The sequence below is a fragment of the Gossypium raimondii genome, chromosome 1 (assembly GCF_025698545.1).
Source record: "Gossypium raimondii isolate GPD5lz chromosome 1, ASM2569854v1, whole genome shotgun sequence".
NCBI classification, from domain to species: domain Eukaryota; kingdom Viridiplantae; phylum Streptophyta; class Magnoliopsida; order Malvales; family Malvaceae; genus Gossypium; species Gossypium raimondii.
This window is the reverse complement of record NC_068565.1, coordinates 3344494-3364994: the sequence shown is the minus strand read 5'-3', so window position 1 is coordinate 3364994 and position 20501 is coordinate 3344494. Positions and strand designations below refer to the sequence as shown.

Sequence of the window (20501 nt, the reverse complement as noted above, 5' to 3'; positions counted from 1 at the left end):
TGATGTTTCAATTCGGTGAATAAGAACTCAAATCAGGGTGACATTGATAATTTACTCCACCTCGCATCCATTTTTAAAAAAATAGAACTCACTCAATTAGAAGTAGATTAGCTCGAAATCTATCTAATGATTCAAAATTTTATTAATATAAAGATCTCAAAGAAGTTATAAAAATATAATAAACACTTTATTATAGATTTAAGGTTCTGATCATATTTTTTTTTTACATAATATTAATGCCTACAACTACTCATAGTCTCTCCCAAACCATAAATAAAATGATAATATGCATTTCAACACACTTGAACTCATGCCCTCCTACATTGACAATAATGTGAATACCAATCTTAACTAAGAGTAAATCAGTTGTACAATTAACTACTTATAGCATCATGAATTCAAAATAAGCATAAATTCAACCTTCATTCTTGCCCATCATTTGTAAGCATAGAAAACCTTAGTAGCTTTGGTAAAATTAACATAAAATGAGGAAAGAACACTAATTATTAAATTTGATAGCTAACTTGCGAAAACAACCAACAACAAAGTATTAAGAGCTGTAAATAAAATTTTCAATGAAACGAAACCACCTCCTTCGCCAATAAGGGTTGATGTAGAAAAGAGCCCCAAAAGTCAATAAGAAGACACCGTACGTTGCAACAAAACTTGAAATGAAAAATGTACGATCAATATCATACCATTTTTCTTCAGTTTCATCTGATGATAATGGTATCTCTATAGGTTTGGTGCGGTTCTTCTCTGATGGCAGCCCATTAAGAAATGGATTTCCTTTATAACTATTGATTCCAAATGTTGCGAATTGCCCTTTGTCTGGAATTCTGCCTGATAAATTATTGTGCGCGACACTGAAGACTGCGAAGAAGTTAAGATCGACCAACTCTGATGGGATTCTTCCACTTAAATTGTTGTAAGAAAAATCCAAACTCTCAATTTGGGATAGATTTGACAGCGAAACTGGGATATGCCCTGTCAGATGATTGTGGGATAAGTTGAGAGCACGAATGGAGAACAACTTCCCGAGACTCCGAGGAATTGCGCCTGTCAGATTGTTACATGACAAATCTAATCCAGACATGTAATCCAGAATGTTTCCTTTGAAAGAAAGTAGATTATTTTTAGTGACAAAGTCTATATTAAACACATACTGATCTTCTAACTTAACATTGTCCCAGAAACTAGTAAAGTCATAAAGTCGTACAAGGGGATATAGATCACTGTAACCATCTTCATGCCTGATATTCCAATAAGAAAACATTAAATTTCCCCAGGAATAACTGAAATAATTGCCAAAGGAGACATTACTCAAGCAACTTGGTATTGACCAAGAAAAGAAGTTGGAAAGATCCATTATGCTTATGTCTCTTAATTGACACAATTGCCTTGGAATCAGGCCATTGAAACGATTATTTCCTAACAAAAGAATTCTTAGGCTAGGGAAAAAACTAATTTCCGCGGGAATATTTCCTGACAATCTATTATCTCTTAAGTTCAACAACTTAACATTTGAAAAAGCCTTGGATATTAAGCATGAAGGTATTTGTCCCGACAGAAAGTTATGAGAAATATCAACAACTTGGGCATTAAAAAATCCTTCGCATGGAATTTGGCCTTCAAAAGAATTTTTCTGCAGTAAAAGAACCTTAGCATCTATTCCATTAGGAATCTTACCAGTCATTTTGTTGTTGCTAACATCAAAAATTCGCATCTCAGCATAAAATTCCTCTTTTGTCATTAGGCCTCCAGTGAACTCATTGTTTCCCAATTCCAAAGCTCGTAAGTCACTCAAGTTAAAGTCAGTGGAAAAAAAATCACCACGAAAATTGTTATTGTTTAACTTCAAAACACCCAAATCAGTGCAGATTTTTACCAATTCGTTTGGAAGTTTCCCTGATAAATTATTGAAGGATAAATCCAACAACAACAACTTCCTCATGGCACCAACTGAGGATGGGAGCTCGCCTTTAAAGAAGTTATAAGATAAATTAAGATATTGTAAATTTGGAAGTACGATTCCGAGATCCTTAGGAAGATGGCCATCAATATGATTGTATGATGCATCCATATGAACCATACTACTCAGAGGATGTTGTGGAAAAGGGTCAAGTTTCCCAGTAAAAGAATTATTCCGAAGATTCAGAAACTTTAGATCCGTGTTGTTTTGAAGCAACCAGGAAGGGATGGCTCCGCTCAACTTATTGTGTGAGATATCAACCCATATCAATCGGTGCTGGCTTAGCAAAAAAAGTGGAGCACTCTTCATGCTACAATTGGAAAGTTGCAATACCTTTAGTTGAAACAACGGAATCCCATTCCCAGCTTGGTTGTCATTATCAATCTGTAGCTTGTTTTTCGTGCCCCCAAGTACGATTACCTCAAGCTTGGAAAGATTGAACATGGAGCTGAAAGAGAAGGAACCTTCAAAAACATTATTGCTAATATCGATGAACTGAAGAAACTTTTGACTTGGTATTAAATTTGGAGTAATGGAGCCACTGAGTAGGTTATCATGTACATCTAAAACCTTAAGAGATGTCAAATTGCTCAGGCAAGAAGGAAGGGTTCCTTCCAACCTATTATGACTAATGTCCAACACTTGAAGTCTCCTCAATTCGCACAAGCCTGTCACCAAGGAGAAATTAAAATTGTTTACATCATTTATATAAAAAAATAATACATCTCAACATTTTAATTTTGCTCTTACCTGGGACCGGTAAGGACCCTTTGAATAGATTGCCTGCCAAATATAGCGCTTTAAGAGAGGATAGCTTCCCAAGATTTTGAGGAATACTCCCATTGAAATAATTCCTCCTTAAATCTAATAGCTCCAATCTTCCTAAAGTTATCAAATCTACCAACAAAGCAAAGATAAGGCATGTTAAGAGATGCAACAAATAGGGAAACCTAAGAAAACATTTTTTTTTTCAAAGCAGTATGGTGTGCAAGTTAGTACATCTATACCATTTTTTTCATTCAATAATTTAAAATTATAACAGTGTTATGTAAGTATAAGGAATATTTTTTTGATTAATTGGAAGATTTCACTGCTCGAAGCTAAGCAAAAGTTACTCAAAACAGGCGAAGGAAGCTAGAATCACAAATATCTAAAATCCTTTGAGCAATATGTCTTCAATCCTGATAATGGACCGAGCTACCCTTTTAGATTCGAAGGTTCACCCGAAAAGTGAGAGGGTTTAGACAAAAATATAGGTCCAAAAAATAGACTTGAATAAAAAAAAATTAAAGTTCGTTTTGTAACATGCCAAGCTTTGTGTAAGATTTTTTGCTTGTGCCGGCTCATCTGGCTAAATTTTTTCCTGCATTGTTTTGATGTCATCTTGCTATTATATTGCTCTTATTTTATTGTTAATTTTGCTACTATTTTAGAAGCATTTGTTTGCTAAGTTTCAACTATCTTAGTATTATTTAAATATAAAGAATTTTTTAGTGTACTTTTAATTTGTTGGGAAACATTTATTTTAAAACTTTTAGTGTATTTAATGTATTATATTTTTTAAATTTGTTTCTATATAAAAATATTATAAAAAATTTAATATGACCAAGCTTAAATTTAGTATTTTGTATATGGGTGGGACTTGGGTAAAATTATTTAAATATATTGTTAAATTTTTAATATAATCATTTAACTACATTAAATAATTATTGCTTAAATATGTAATATTTTTATATAATATGTAAATAAATTTAAAATTACTTTCTAATATGCAAAATATGAGATAAACTGAAATATAACAAAAACGTGATATAAGAAAATTAAGTGGACATGGCAAAAAAAAAACATGAAAATGAAATGAAGATATGATTAGTAAGACCACTTTAAATAATGCAGTTCAGTTTCAAGAAATAAATAATTTAAAAATTTGAATTAATTCATGAGTAATTTAATGGATTAACTTATTTAAATATATCAATTATAATTAAAGTAAAATAATTATTTAAATAATTTTATATTTTAATCATTTTCTAGTTGGTCGGACTTAGATCATAAATGAACATGTAGAATTTTATAATTATATTTATTTACTATAAAATAATAAGAAGAAGAAAATATTTTCTCTAAATTTGATTACTATTAAAATCATATCACTATGTACCACGCGGATTTTTCTTTTAATTAAAATCACCCAAACAAGTCATACAAAACATTACATGAAGTCATACATTACATCAGATATAGTATAAAAATATAATAAAATAAACAAGATAAGAATAAATAAATATATCAATATAAAAATACCACACCTTTCCAATAGAAAAAAAAAAAGAAAAGGCAGCTGTTACGCTTTGAAAATAAAATTGAAAATAAAGAAACCTACACCTAATAAACCTTGTTTTTATTGAAAATAAAATTGTTTTAAAATAAAAACTCAATTATTGATTAACTATTTAATTTTTTTATAGTTAAATAGAATCGATGAAGATGATACTGTAGCTTATAAAATTGACATAATAGTAATTTAACATTTAATATACATTATTAATTTAGTCTTGATTATAAAAATTTAACCGTTAACATTTACACATTGTGTAATTTAGTCTCTCTTTTAATTTTGCTTTTCTTTAATTCTTTCACCTAAAAACTAAAAAAAATCTATCAACTAAATTTGGTTTGTAATGTACCAAAAATCTAATATAATAATTTTCATCATTTCTCATTCTTTTAAAATTAATCCTTAATATCACGAATACAAGTAAAATTGCCAAAAAAGATAGACTAAATTATTAAAATGTGTAAATGTTGAGTGTTAATTATTTTAGAATTAAGACTAAAGAGCACAATATATAAATATTGAGGGTTAGAGTTGTTATTATGCAATTTTAAAACCTGTTAATTTGATGACCAAAAAAGAAATATTCGTGGCCCAAAAGAAAAATCGGATAGTTGAGAAACCATTTTATAACTATTCATAATTGAGTAATAAAAAAAAATTACTAATAGTTGGATGACTACTAGTGTAATTTACCCAAAATAAAAATACACCAAAAAGATGATGATAATTGTAACATCTGAGGGAAATTGCATGTTTACATACCTTGATTCGACAGAGTGCTTTCCATTCCCAGCATATTAGAGGAAAGGTCAAGAGACCTGAGCGACGGAAGTGAACCCAGCAACCTCAGAATCTCAGTAGAATTGAAGTAATTGTTATGCAGCACTACATTCCTCAGCTTTGAGAAATTCGCAGCGTCTGAATAATTATTAAAAAGCAATGATTGTCAATCATCATCATATATCCAGTTCCAACACATAAATATTCAAATCATTGGGTAATTTGCTCCATACCCAACTCCCTTGGGGAGTCACTTAGGGAATTCCAACTTAAATCCAATGTCTCCAAGTTTTCAAAACCAGATAGTTCTGCATTGTGTGGAAGAGAGAAGAATTATTGTAAACTCCAATGTCTGCAGTATTATAATAGTATTAGACTCCCACATATATATATATATACCTGGGGTAGGGAAGGATCCGTTGAAGGAATTGCAACTAAGAATCAAATTCTTAAGAGATTTGAGTTCCATCAAGGACTGCAGATGGCTACTTGTTAAACCGTTACCAGAAAGATCCAACGTCTCCAACTGTTGTAGCCTTAGCAAACCTATAAAGAAGATAATGATCCAATAACCCAAATGTTCAAAGATAACTTCGGGAAATGGAAATGCAGGGTCACTTAAAGATGGGTTCGGGTGAAACTGAATAAACATACCTTGGTTCTCTTGCCATCTAATATAATTATAGGATAAATTGAGTTTTTAGATCTTTAAAAGACTGGAATAAGGTAACATTCAAATAGGATGAAAACACAAAATCATTATAACAGCCATATAAAAACCCTCCTATAAGAGAGAGGGAGAGTTTAACAATCCGTCGGGTGGTTGAGTTGCAGCTAACTCTCTCCCAACCACAGCAATCACTCCTTGGGTCATCAACCCATGAAGGGAGTACAACATGGTCTGAACCATCCACCACTTCTTGCTTCAAAAAGGACTTCAATTCTAACAGCCCCATCCTCTCTTCTTCAAAACATGCCTTGTTCCCATCAAATTGAGTCAATAGGATGACCAAATTCATCACTTGTATCAACTTTAGTGAATGCATCCCTTTCATTTCCAAAACCAAACCAAACTCTGATTACTTTATGGCCCATGGTGGCCCTTTATATTGTATATTGTATAGCTAGCAGACAATTTAATCCATGAACACGTCGAAACCAAACCAAACTCTCTGATTACTTTATTGCCGGTGGTCGCATTTTATATTGTATAATCCATGAACACGTGGAAAATGGAAAGTTGACTTTGATTACCATATTTTGCAAAAGTGATTTTGAGTAACATAAAAATTGATTTTGTAAAATTTGGCGGTGTTTATTTCTATTGTTTAAAAATGTTTATTTAACATAGTAAAAGGACTAAAACTACAGTTAAACAAAAAACTATCCTTCATTTTTTGTTTGTTGACGCCCAGAGTGAATAATATCTGCAAAGGAGCGAACTTAGAAATTTAGTACTAGAGGGTAAAAATAAAATTATAAAATTTTGGAGGGTTAAAATAAAAAAAATTATTTTAAAGGGCTTAAATTAAACTATTAACAATTATGAAGAACTAAAAATATTATTATGTCATTTAATGAAGGAGCCAAAGCCCTGTCACTTGGCTACGTGCCTGTCTTTTTTTTTATACATCTGGTCTACTGATAATATATATTTTTTTTTCTTTAAAATTATTTGAAGGTCTTCATGATAGTTGGGAAATTGTTGAAAATATATATTTTTCCTTGCAATATTATACATGTTTTCATGGCAGTTTTCTAGAAGTTGCTGGGAAACAAAGGGAACTTGCAACAACTTTTTTTGAAAAGAAAGAAAAAAAAGAATCCTATGTTTTTTTCAATGAGAAGGAATCTATGTCGATTATTAGATTAAGAAAAAATTGCGTTAGAATGCATGCTGACAAGATAGATAGTTTAGATCCATACCAAACATCTATAGAATTTTTGTTTCAAATAATAAATATCAAAAGCTCAATAAGTCTTAAATTGGGTTGCATTGTTTACAGGACAAAGTTTAAAAAATATTTTTAGGCACTATAATTAAATATTTTATGATAGTAAAATGTAATCTTATCATTTTAATATTTATATTTTATAATTTTAAAGGATTAAATCAAAATGTTATTATTTTAAAGAGGGCCAAAGTTTAATTTTTCTTTTATTAATTTAAATTTTTATAAGTTTTAAAAGGACCTAAATATATTTTTTTTTCCATGGTTCAAGTGCCTGCCAGCTCCCGTCTATGCCCCTAATTGTTGATGCAATAATTTGAAGAAGGGTGGTTTATCTTAATATGCTTTATATATTATTTGTTATTCATATTTGACACTTTTTTCTAATGTAGTATTTGTGTTTTTTTATCTAATGTGGTATTTGTATTTGATAAAATTATATATTTTGGTATCTAAAGGTAACATTATTAACTTTTTAGTATTTACTCGAGCTTTAGGATTGATTCGGTAAAAGTTAATTACTAATATTATTAGATTTGAATATTTCATAAGTTTGTTAATAGAATAAATTTAATGTTAATTGTGAATTTATTTATTTTATGTCTAATTTGTTAAGTACAATCTAATGATGTGATTTAATTGGATTTTAAGATTAATTTGATGATAGTTAATTGCTAATATTATGAGCTAATTATGATCTTTCATCAAATCAACTCTAAAACATGAATTAAACACTAAAAGGTTAACAACGTTAACTTCGGTACCAAAATGTATAACTTTTGTCAAATACAAGTACTACATTGGATAAAAAAATAATAGGTACCACATTAGAAAAGAGTTTCAAACTCATATACCAAATTATGTATTAAGCCTTAATAAAATCATAGGGGTTATTATTTACTCTTATTTTATGTAATTTATCATAGAGGATAAGAAGAATAAAGATATGGTTTTATACCAACAATTGGTTAGGTGTAATAATAAGACAAATAGCATTTATAAAGGAGAATATAAGTTCAAAAAAATATTTTTTTATTTAACTGCCCAAAGAAAAAATATTTATATATAATCTAAAATTCAATGAAAACTTATATCTAAATTCAAACTGCATACTTGTCCATCAACCTTAATAGCTTGACTACAATCAACTTAAAGGAGCTGTAAATAAGTACACTAATTATTGAAATTGATAGCTAACTTGCGGAAAGTATCAACAACAATAGGAACTGTAAATAAGATTCTCAGATAAATAGAACCATCTCCTTCGCCAATAAGGATTGATGTAGAGACAACCCCGAAACTCAACAAGAAGACAATACGTTGCAACAAAACTTGCAAAGAAAGAAACACGATCAATTTCATACCATTTTCCTTCGGTTTCATCTGATGCAAAAGGCATATCTATGACTTTGGTGTGATTTTTCTCTAATCGTAGCCCATAAAGAAATGGATTTCCTTCATAATTGCTGATGGAAAATGTTGCGAATTGTCCGTTGCTTGGAATTCTTCCCGATATATTGTTGTGAGCGACACTGAAGACTTCCAAGAAGTTAAGATTGACCAACTCTGATGGGATTTTTCCACTTAATTTGTTGTAAGAAAAATCCAGACTCCCAACCTGGGATAGATTCGACAATGAAACAGGGATAAACCCTGTAAGATGATTGTGGGATAAGTTTAGTGCATGAATGGCGAACAACTTCCCGAGACTCTGAGGAAGTTGGCCTGTCAAATTGTTACATGACAAATCTAATCTAGACATGTAATTCAGAATGTTTCCTTTATAAGAAAGGAGACAATTTTTAGTGAGAAATTCTATCTTAAACACATACTTATTTGGCTCAACAGTAGTCATGAAGCTACTACCGTGTTGGTTTTTCTTTGTAAGGAAGAAAGAACAGACAGATCAAAGTTCAGCAATCAAATGTGTCTTTCTATATTTTTTCTATTTTAATACAGAATTTACATACAAAGTGCAGCCTTATATAAAAAAAATATTACCAATTACAACTTATCAAATTCATCAAGTCTAGGAACTTGAAATGTACTCATTGAAGATTTCTGTTCAATCAGCACCATTAAAATTATCCTATCAAATTTAAGATAAATAAAATAAACAAGTTGACAACTTACCAACGTGTATTAAAAACATTTGGAGCATCTCATCTTGCAAGGTCAGTTTGCCCCTCTAGTTTGGAGCATGTCCATTCACAAGACAGCTCGCATCTTGAGTATCTAAGAATCTTGTTTCCATTTGAACAATCAGCCGGATAATCCGCCAATTACTGCCCGCCAGATAGGTTGCTGCCCATAAGATCACCCATGACTTATAAAAAGAAGCCCATGAAGCAAATGATGCCCATACCAATAATAGATCCTTTGCTTCAAGGCTTCAAAGGGCACATTGAACACCCAATGGTGCACCTCCTAAGTCTCCAATAGAAGCATCACATCTAGCAACTTCTAAATTCCGAATCGGAGCTTGACATATACTCTCAAGGTGTCACCAAAGGTCTTATAAATAGTAAGCACTCTTGCCATTTTTAAACTTATCATAAGTCACCCAATCATGAGTAAAGTGTGTCCAAAAGGTGTAACTACGATTCCCTTCTCACAAGTCCAAAGAGCCCACAAGTCATTACCACAAGCAAACGACGGGAAAACCCCTTTATTGCATTAGGGCCTCTCATCCAAGTAACCTTAGGATTATAAGCCATGAGACCCTGACACCTAAACCTGTTCATAGGTTAAGTTCCTCATTCAACCTCAAAGGCTCACTTAAAATTTAGAAGGATTTGGATGAAAATGTTAAGTTTGAAAAATAGGTTTGGACAAAAAAATGCTTAAAATGTGGGGCGAGCTTGAGCTCAAACATCCAAGGCTCAAGTTTGATCCAACTCAACCCGTTTTCTAAGTTTATAATATATTATATTATATTTATATAATTTATAACACAAAAATTAAATATATAGTAATATATAATACTATAATATAAATATTGAAAAATTATTAAAATTCCTATATATAAATTTTAATAAATAAAAAGTATGTATAATCACTAAAGATTAAATTAAAAAATATAATAAATTTAAAAAATAATTAAAAAATAACATGGATAAGCTTAAAATGGGCTAACTATTTACAAATATGGGTAGACCTAAGCAAAATTTAGACTTGTATTCCAAGTTGTAAATATAAAGTGTATTAATATTATACTTTTGTTTACACCGTAAGAGGAGTTTGAGATGTCTACAAATCACTAAAAAAAAACCCTGGGATTAGTCCTCTCCACGTTTTCTAACACCTCACTTCGAGCTCAAGCCCTACAAGTTCTCTTCACAAGCTATAGTTTCTCTCCCCTTGAAACTTTAAGCTAAGGAAGTTCAAGTCGCTCATCCTCTAGGAGTTCGACGAGTCTGCATAGCATGCCTCACTTATCTCTCCCATACTTTCAAGGTTTGCCTCCCTCAAATACTACGAGAATTGACAATCCTCCCACCAAGGAGACTGCAGGATCTGAAGGCCCTTTCAAGGTCCTCTTTTGCATCCTTGGCACCCAAAATGGGGGCCCTTAGATCTACGTCGTTTCTTCTTCCATTCATTCCAGAGTTTCTATCTCTCAAGCAGTCAGAAGAGTCAGAGGAGTCTGTAAATCCGTCTCCGGTGCCTCATCTTCATCCCCTCTCAACCCTTAGGCTACATCTTGCACCTAGGTAACCTCAAATTATCTTCTTTCTCCATCAATAACTCCGATTTTCATCTACTTTCACCTAGCTACTAGTGGTACATGCTCTTAAGTATAGATGCTTGCGATTCTTTATTTTTCTATTCTGCAACATTTGTTGCTTCCATTAAGAGACGAACTCAAGGCGCTATGCCTCCAAAGAAAGTAGTGGAGCCTGCCCCTCAAAGTGGTCATCCACCTTAATGTGAGAGGCCACCAAAAGCTCTGTTGGGGAATGTTCATAATAAAGAGACCATGTGTCTTCAAAACTCCCTAACCTATGAAAACGAGAAGTGCTACCCTCACCATTCAAAACCAACAAGACAAGAGTCTGAAACCTCACGTAGATAATCAAGGAACTAGCTTAAAAACAAAACACCAAATCGGAGCTAGCAATAGCTCACATCCTAAAATGGAAGATGACACTTAGACTCTTGTAAAAATAGAACGTCAATAATGATAATATATCACAAAGAAAAGAAAAATAAAAATAAAGAACACACAAATTTTTACGTAGAAACCCATTCGGGAAAAAAACCACCAGTAGAGGAGAAGAAAATTCACTATGTCAATTTCGAATGATTACAAGAGGAGTTTCGACTACATCTATTTATAGGTTGAAAAAACCTAATTTTAATCAAAGTCAAATATATTTTGCTAATAAATGCTAAATATATCATACTCATAAATACTAAATCTTCTAGAAAGAAGGTATATTTTGTTTAACTTGACTTACAAGCAATCTCTTAGAATTTTGGTCACACAACTCTAACAATCTCCACCTTGACACAAATTCTCAACGAACAAGTTTTTTTCACCTCTTCCATAAAACCTTTTGGGTTTAACTTCAACAATGAACACCAACCAAGTCTAAGCAATGCTCAAACTTGGTTATAGGAAGTGACTTAGTCATCATATCTACAGGTTATTCATGAGTACTAATTTTGCTCACAACAATATCACCACGAGCAATAATATCACGAACAAAATGATATCGAACAATAATGTTTTTTGTTCTCTCATGAAATATTTGATCTTTTGTAAGGAAGATGACACTCTGATTGTCACAATTGTACTGATTTGAAGGTCTTCATTGAGTTCACTAAAGAGTTCCTTCAACCAAATAGCTTCTTTACAAGCCTCAGTAATCGCCATGTACTCAGCTTTAGTGGTAGACAAAGCGACTGTAGTTTGCAAAGTGGCTTTCCAACTGATTGCACAACCTCTGATTGTAAAGATATAACCTGTGAGAGATCTTCTTCTATTAAGGTCTCCAGCAAAATCGGCATCAACATACCCAATGACTCCATCTCTAGTTCTTCCAAACTGTACACAAACATCAGTAGTACCTCGTAAGTATCTTAAAATCTACTAAAATTCTTTCCAATGTTCTTTACCGAGATTCGTCATGTATTTGCTAACTGCACTGACTGCATATGATAAATCTGGACGTAAACAAACCATAGCTTACATGAGAGATCCCACTACACTAGAGTATGGAACATGTGACGTGTACTCAATCTCATCACCTGATTGTGGAGACAAAGCCGATAGAAGTCTTAAATGGCTACTAAAGGAGTACTAATAGGCTTAGCACTTTGCATATTGAACCTGAAAAGAACTTTCTCAATGTACCCTTTCGGACTTAGGTATAATTTACTTGCTTTTTTATCTCTGAGAATCTCCATACCAAGTATTTTTTTTGCTAGTCCTAAATCTTTCATCTCAAATTTTTCACTTAGTTGGTCTTTGACCTTTCTTATCTCTCATTTATCTTTTACTGCTATCAACATGTCATCAATATAAATGAGTAGATACACAAAAAAACCATCACTGTTTTTCTTAAAGTAAACACAACTATCAAAACTACTTCTTTTAAGATCATGAGAAGTTATAAAGGAATCAAACCTCTTGTACCACTATCTTGGTGACTGTTTCAAACCGTAAAAGGACTTTTTTAGCAAGCAAACATAGTTCTCTTTTTTTGATACTATAAAACCCTCTGGTTCTTGCATGTAAATATCATCCTCAAGTTCTCCATACAAAAATATAGTTTTTACATCTAACTGCTCAAGCTCTAAATCATGCATGGCCACAATACCAAGCAAAACTCGAATCGAACTATGCTTCACAACTAGGAGAACACATCTATGAAGTCCACTCCTGAAATTTGACCGTAACCCTTTACAACCATAACTCTTTGCACCAAGCCTTACTTTATATCTGGGTTTTTCAACTCTTGGAGTCCCTTCTTTCCTTTTAAACACCCATTTACAACGAACAACCTTTTTACCTTTAGGAAGTTTCACAAGATCCCATATTATATTTTTGTGAAGTGATTCTATCTGCTTTTACATAGAAAACATCCACTTTTCTGAGTCTTCATAGCTAACCGACTTAGGATAATTAGATGGCTCTTGGTTTGCATCTATATCTTTAACCACATTTAAAGCATAAGCAACTAGATCAGCCACATTTAGATGGCTCTTGGTTTGCATCTATATCTCGGCATATTTATTTAAAGGTTTAATTTATTTTCTAGTTTTGTTTTTGGTGATAGAAAATTGTGGTAAAGAAACAACTCTATTCTGAATTTTCGTACTGGCTTGAGGAATCGACTCTGTTGTAGATTCTAGATTAATTTGATACTCCACCTGTTTTTTATTTTTTTTATTGGAAGAGTCTTTAAGAGATAAATTAGGTAGCATGGCAGTTTCATCAAAAACAACATCTCTGCTAATTATAACTTTTCTATTTTCAAGACACCATAACTTATACCCTTTTACACCAGCTTTATAACTAAGAAAAACACATTTAATAGATTTTGGTTCTAATTTTCCATTATCAACATGAGCATACGCAGGACACCCAAAGATCTTTAAATTAGAATAGTCAGCAAGATTACCAGACCATACCTCTTGTGGAGTCTTTTTCTCAATGGCAACGGATGAAGATCGGTTGATCAAAAAACATGCAGTAGAGGCTACTTCGGCCCAAAACAACTTTGGTAAGTTGGCATTTGACAACATACATCAAACCTTCTCCATGATCATTCTGTTCATTCGTTCTACAATGCTGTTTTACTATGGAGTATGACAAATTGTCAAGTGTCTCACGATCCTTTCTGACTTGCACAATTTATTAAACTCATCAGAACAAAACTCTAAGCCATTGTCTGTGCAGAGATATTTTATTTATTTTCTCGTCTGTTTTTCAATCATAGTTTTTCAATACTTAAATGCAGAAAACACATCGCTTTTCTGCTTTAAGAAGAATGCCCAAACTTTTCTGGAAAAATCATCAATAAAAGTTAGCATATAATTAGCTCCACCTCTCAAATGCACTCTGGATAGCCCCCACAGATCAGATATACTCCAATGTTTCTTTCGTGTTATGGATTCCTCTAGTGAATCGAACTCTCTTTTGTTTCTCAAAAACGCAGTGCTCACAGAACTTTAGTTTGCAAATTCCTTGCCCATCAAGAAGTCCTCTTTTGCTCAATTCTACCATGCCATTCTCACTCATATACCCTAGGCGCATATGCCACAGTTTAGTAATATCATCATCTGACAAGGAAGAGGAAGTGACAGCTGCATCACCAGTAACAATAGAACCCTAAAAAACATATAACTTGACAGTCTTTCTCTGCCCTTTCATCATAACGAGGGAACCTTTGGAAATCTTCAAAACCCCACTTTCAGTTGTGTATCTGTACCCTTTTAAATCAAGAGTACTTAATGAAATTAAATTTCCCTTCAATTCTGGAACATGACACACGTCACTAAGTGTTCTGACAACTCCGTCAAACATCTTAACTTTAATCATTCCAACACCTGTAATTTTACACGATGCATTATTTCCCATTAAAACAACACCTTCAGACACTGTTTCATAAGTGGTAAACCAATCCCGATTGGGACTCATGTGGAGGGTGCAGCCTGAATCAATGATCCACTCCTCGCTCACTTTAGAATTGTTGACAGAAGCGACTAGAAGTTCACCATCGTTGTAGTCTTCTACAATATCAACTTTATTAGAATTTTCTATTTGTTTTCCCTTTTGATTCACAGTCTCTCTTTTGATCTTGTTCTGTAGCTTGTAACACTCAGATTTAATGTGCCCTTTCTTCTTGCAGAAGTTACAAGTTTTACCTCTATTTGAAGACTTCTTGCGAGGGTTCTGTTTCTGTGTCCTTCCACGATCATCATCAGCATTTCGTTCTTGTCTCCCACGAACAGTGAGACTTTCTCCCTTAGAGTTGGGTTTAACCACAAGATGATTCATCTTATCATATGAGGTCAAAGAATCATAAACCTCATCAATTGTGAGAGACTCGTGGCTATATAAAATCGTGTGTCTAAATGTTGAATAAAACAGGGGCAACAACTAAAGTAGAATCAACCCTAGATCTTCCTTATCATACTGAACCTCTATTGCCTCCAAGTTTGAGAGAATTTCTTTAAACACTATTAAGTATTCGTGCACAAACGCACCTTCCTCCAAACGATGAGCATAAATACGCTATTTAAAATGCAACTTGCTAGTTAAAGTTCTCAACATACATATTTGTTCCAGCCTCTTCCATAATGCAGCGGCGGTCTTCTCCTTCATCACATCTTGTAAAATTTCGTTAGACAAATGCAGATGTAATTGTGTTAACGCCTTTCGATCCTTACGCTTCTTCTCTTCATATGTAAATGTTGAAGGCATCTTATCTATCCCTAGTAGGGCATCCTCCAGATCCATCTGCGCAAGGATTGCTTGCATCTTAATCTGACATAATACAAATCTAGTGTTACGATCCAATAGCGAAATTTTATACTTCAAAGACACCATTACCGTGATCGAGATGAACAACCCGAAAGCTCTGATACCAATTTGTAAAAATAAGACATCGGTAATGATAATATATTGCAAAGAAAAGAGAAATAAAAATAAAGAACAAATAGATTTTTATATGGAAACCCTTTCGGGAAAAAAAACCACCAGCAGAGGAGAAGAAAATTCACTATGTCAATTTCGAATGATTACAAGAGGAGTTTCGACTAAATCTATTTATAGGTTGAAAAAACATAATTCTAATCAAAGTCAAATATATTATGGTAATAAATGTTAAATATATTATACTCATAAATACTAAATCTTCTAGAAAGAAGGTATATTTTGTTTAACTTGACCTGCAAGCAATCTCTTAGAATTTGGGTCACAACACTCTAACAACTCTCAAGGATGTCACTCCTATAGGTACCTCTCCCGATGTTTCCTTGGTACCCACATATGCCTTCTGCAACTCAATTTTTAAGGTTTGCATATTGATAATTTTTAAGGTTATTGGTTCAAATTTCATGATTTATAGATAGAGATATGAAACTAAAAGGTTTAATTTAAGGTCAAGCATTAAACCAATTAAAATATATATAAAGGGTAAATGAAAATAGTGTATAAAATGTGACAGCAATATTGATTAGCTCCAAATAATTTCACTTTTAGCTATCTCTGTATTAGTGTATATCTAAATTATTATTATTTAAATTTTTGGTGTCAATTTTCTAATTTAATTGTAAAACATCAAAAACTTAATATTTTATTAAGTAATAAAAATAATTTTGAGGATACTTTTATTTTTGTTATACAATTTAGAAAAATACATTTACATGATAAAATTTAAACTCAAAATTATAAAATTATTTGTTCTTTTTATACAATATCAAGATTGAGAATGAGAATAACATGATTTGAACTCGTATTAAATGAATCTTGTACAAGAGCTTAATCTGTCACTCCATATAAATTGTTGACACCATTTTTCAAAAATGAGGTCGACTTGGATTTTAAAAAAGAATATGAATATGGGAGTCGCCACCTATCTTTTTTATTTAGGTGTGATCGGATCACCTCATTTAATCATTTTAATAAATGTTTAAATTTATTAAAAACGATAATTTTTTGTCTACAAAATCCAGAAAACGGGTTCGGGAGTCGATTACGTAAGAGGAAGGATTAGCACCCTCGTAACGCCCAAAATTGGTACCTGGTTGATTAATTAATGTCTTAAAGTCAAAAGTCGAAAATCCATAAAGAATTTAAAAAATGCGATCCTCCCTTTTTATTAATGTTAAATTTATAAACGATGATTGGATAAATCGAGGTGGATGCTAAAGACCTTCTTGTCTCAGAGTAATAAAATGTCACATCCAGTACGTTAGGACACAACATTTTAAACCCTCGAGAACAAGCTTATCTTTTGATTTTCAAAACTCGTACATTTTAATTTCAAAAGGATATTAAATTATTTGGGTTAAAGGAGAAAAATTGAAACCCAGCAAGTTAGGGCACGATCACTCGAATTTCCCAAATACGGAATATTGCCTTTATTATTTTTAGAAAAATCCTCATCATGAGAAAACAACGTGTCATATCCAATGCGTTAGGACACAACGTATTGAATTCCCGATAATGAGCTTTTTATGTTTTTTGATTAAAGAGCATTCTTGATTATTTAGATTCAACGAAGAAAATTGGAACCCAATACGTTAGGGCTCAATCCTCCCGAAGATCCCAAATACTGAGTATTGCCTTTATTTTCAAATTTTTCTCTTTTTTACGAATTTAGGTAAAAATTATATAATGGAGTAACAATTGTGATAATGTAAATATAAATAGCACGAGCAAGAACAAAAAAATAATAATAATAATGAAAAGATAAATAAATAAAAACAAATCAATCATATATACACAATATCAAGTAAACAAACAAATAAAAAGCTGAAGCATTTAAAGAATATAATAATGATAATAATGGACATGTGAATAAATAAATAAATAAATGAAGATCAAGTAAAGCAATAATAATAACAAAGAAAATAGATAAAATTATAAATATATATAAAAAAATATATGTATATATATAAAAGAAATATATGTGTATAACAAAGTTTATAATTAAAAGATATAAATGGGTAAATACTAATAATAATAATAGTAAGCTAAGAATAAAATAAAGTAAAATAAAACAATGATACATTGAATGCGAAAAGAAAGAATAGAAAATGAAGAATAGAAAATAAAAAATAAAATAAAATAAGTAAATAAATAAAGTAAGCAAAACACCACAAATAATAAAAAAAAACCCTAATCGAAACTAAAAAGGATTAGATTAAAGTCAAAACAAAATTTAAAGGCAAGAAATTGAAAATAAACAAGTAAAAGCATCCCAGGATCAAATCACAACGTGCGCATGACATGGGGGACTAAAAGGGGAAATTTCCCCACCCTCAAAACGCAGCTCTTTAATGCGTACTTAATTGAAACAGAAATAAAATGGGAGAATAAAATTTAAAAGGAAATAAAATATAAAAGAAGGACCAGATCGAAATGCGCTTAAAATGCGGAAAGACCGCGTGCTCAAATGTCCCCTTTACCGCAGAAACACGCGGATCCTAAGGGTTCGGGTCGGACTCGGGTCGGCCATTGGGTTTTAAGCCAAACGGCGCTGTTTTGGCCACTGAGGCCAAGGTCCAAAACGACGTCGTTTTTATACCTTATAAATACAAAAAAAATCAACAAAAAAACATTTTACCCCACTTTTTAGAAAAAAAAAAAGAGAGAGGGTTCTCTCTCCCTCCTAAGACCGGCCTAGGTCTCCGATCGAGGGCTCCGGTGCACCTCCGCCGTAGCTCCACCGTACGCGGTGGTCAGAGGTGCAAAAATCGGGCATTTCTTAGCCCCGCTTAAAGCTTGTCACTCCTAGAACCTAGATTTAAGACTGAATCATTTGAAAAGTGGCCACGAGTCCTAGAATCGAAGGGAAACCGTTTGGCTTCTCCTCCTCCGGTGCGGCGCAGGTAAAGATTCTCCTTATCTTTTCTCTTTTATATATATATAATCTTATATATATATGCTCTAAAAACAAAACAAAAAAAAGAAAGAAAAAGAAAAATAAATCAGGAGATCGAATGAAATAGAGGAAAAACGAACACCTTTCTTCCAAAAATTTCGATTTTTTATTGATTCAGCAATATTTTTGTATTTTTCAATCGTTTTCATCACAGTCCCTCCCCCCCCCCCTTTACAATATTTTCTCAGGCCATTTATAGCTGATTTACACGCTGTTTTTGTTTGCTTTTGCTTTGCTTCCGTGTCAGTCTCCTTTTTGCCCTGTTTGCAGGTTTTGGCAAGGTCAACGAGCGTTGGAGGGATAACCCTGGCCATTTTGGTGCAAGGCCGCAAATGTCTGTCCTGCTTCGGGCGATGAGTACGCTACAAGGATACGAAGAAGCAGTGCGGTGCACATGGTGCCCTAGGGTGTCTTTTTTTTTTCTGAAATAGTTTAAGCTTTGGGTCATTTTGGGCTACTAGGTTTTTTCTGATTTGGGCCATATTGGGCCTGTTTGTAATTTGGACTTTATGAATATTTTTGTTATTTTGGGTTTTATTTATTTGTGCTTGGACCTGGATAAAATAGGACCTGTACATAAATTAAATTAAATTTCAAAATCTTAGTTTTTCAGATTTTATAATTTCAACGAAAACTATATTTAATTTTCATATAAATTTATTATATATTTGTAACATAAATTTTATTACCAACTCCAATCAGTTTCAATTTTAGCGTACATACATAATCGAAAAATTTAGATTCATATATAAGAAAAAACGAAAACGTAAACTTTAAATATTTTAAAACTTTCGGACAATGTTAATGCTTTTGAAAATTTTAAGACATTTTTCAATAAAAATTTGAAATATTTTTCCCTGATCCTAAGTTTATACTCCATTCACCGAGCCACAATTTAAGCAACAAATATATATACATACAAAGGGGGGGGGGGGAAGCAGAACAAAAAGCCCTTTCCCACAAAAACGAATGTATCCTAACATGCACATGTATTTTCATCCACAAAAGGAAATTAATTACACAATTTTGGAGCTAAAATTAACAAAGCATATGTAACTTCAACTTCGTGTCTTCATCTATGTACAGCAAACATAGCCAAGCATCATTAACAAATGACACAACTAAGGAAGCACTTATCGGCATCCTCGCCGATACCGGAAACATCTTCAGCCTGATCCAAAACATCGGCCGCATCATTGGCATCTGCATAATACATACATTCATATATACCTTGAACTTCATATCTTCATCCGCATAATACATACATAGGCAAATATCATGTACAAAAGAAACAACAGACGACCTCTGGGCCAGCACCGTCCTCAATATCAACAATGGCTTCAGCAATATCGATGGTGGCTGCAACCTTATCCAAAACATCGGCCGCATCATTGGCATCTTTAATGGCTTCTGCAGCTTTCTTTAAGAACCTAGATAGCTGGTCTTTCTTGGTTACAATTATAACCCCAAATACAATGTTAAAAAGGAATGCGATAACAATGAGGAAAGCAGCAGTGTAAGCCATCTTTAATTTCGTTGGCTATATAAAGATTAAAATGCAAATGCAATGAATATATATATATGCACATAATATGCTTTTAGAGGCATTGGAATTGTCGGGAAAGATTGGGAGTTTCGTTTTAATCTACGCTATGAATTTGATAAAATATTAGATGCTTTGGGGTATATACTCCTTCATTATGGTACTCTTTGTTTGGTATATTTAGACTTGTGTGCTCAAGCTTTGTAATCTTTTGTTTGTTTTAATGTAACGTGACATTCTTAATGATATTTTAAATACCATGATTGTATAATTAATTTCACTACACCAAAATAGG

General features: G+C 32.5%; 1 protein-coding gene across 4 annotated transcripts; it reads right to left on the bottom strand.

Moving 5' to 3' along the window:
* Positions 1-323: 323 nt before the first annotated feature.
* Positions 324-6145, bottom strand: LOC105776123 (receptor-like protein 15). Of its 4 annotated transcripts, none has more exons than XM_052627533.1 (6): positions 5490-6145; positions 5324-5398; positions 5073-5228; positions 2723-2869; positions 1690-2640; positions 324-1113 (listed from the first exon to the last, which is right to left on the bottom strand). In XM_052627533.1, exons 1-6 carry the CDS (start codon positions 5740-5742, stop codon positions 551-553), a joined length of 2145 nt encoding a protein of 714 aa, XP_052483493.1. In that variant the 5' UTR covers positions 5743-6145; the 3' UTR covers positions 324-550. The 4 variants fall into 4 exon arrangements, with proteins under 4 accessions (XP_052483493.1, XP_052483495.1, XP_012454081.1 ...); XM_052627535.1 differs by having other exon boundaries at positions 324-1059; XM_012598627.2 differs by having other exon boundaries at positions 324-2640; positions 5490-5636; positions 5745-6145.
* Positions 6146-20501: the final 14356 nt, after the last annotated feature.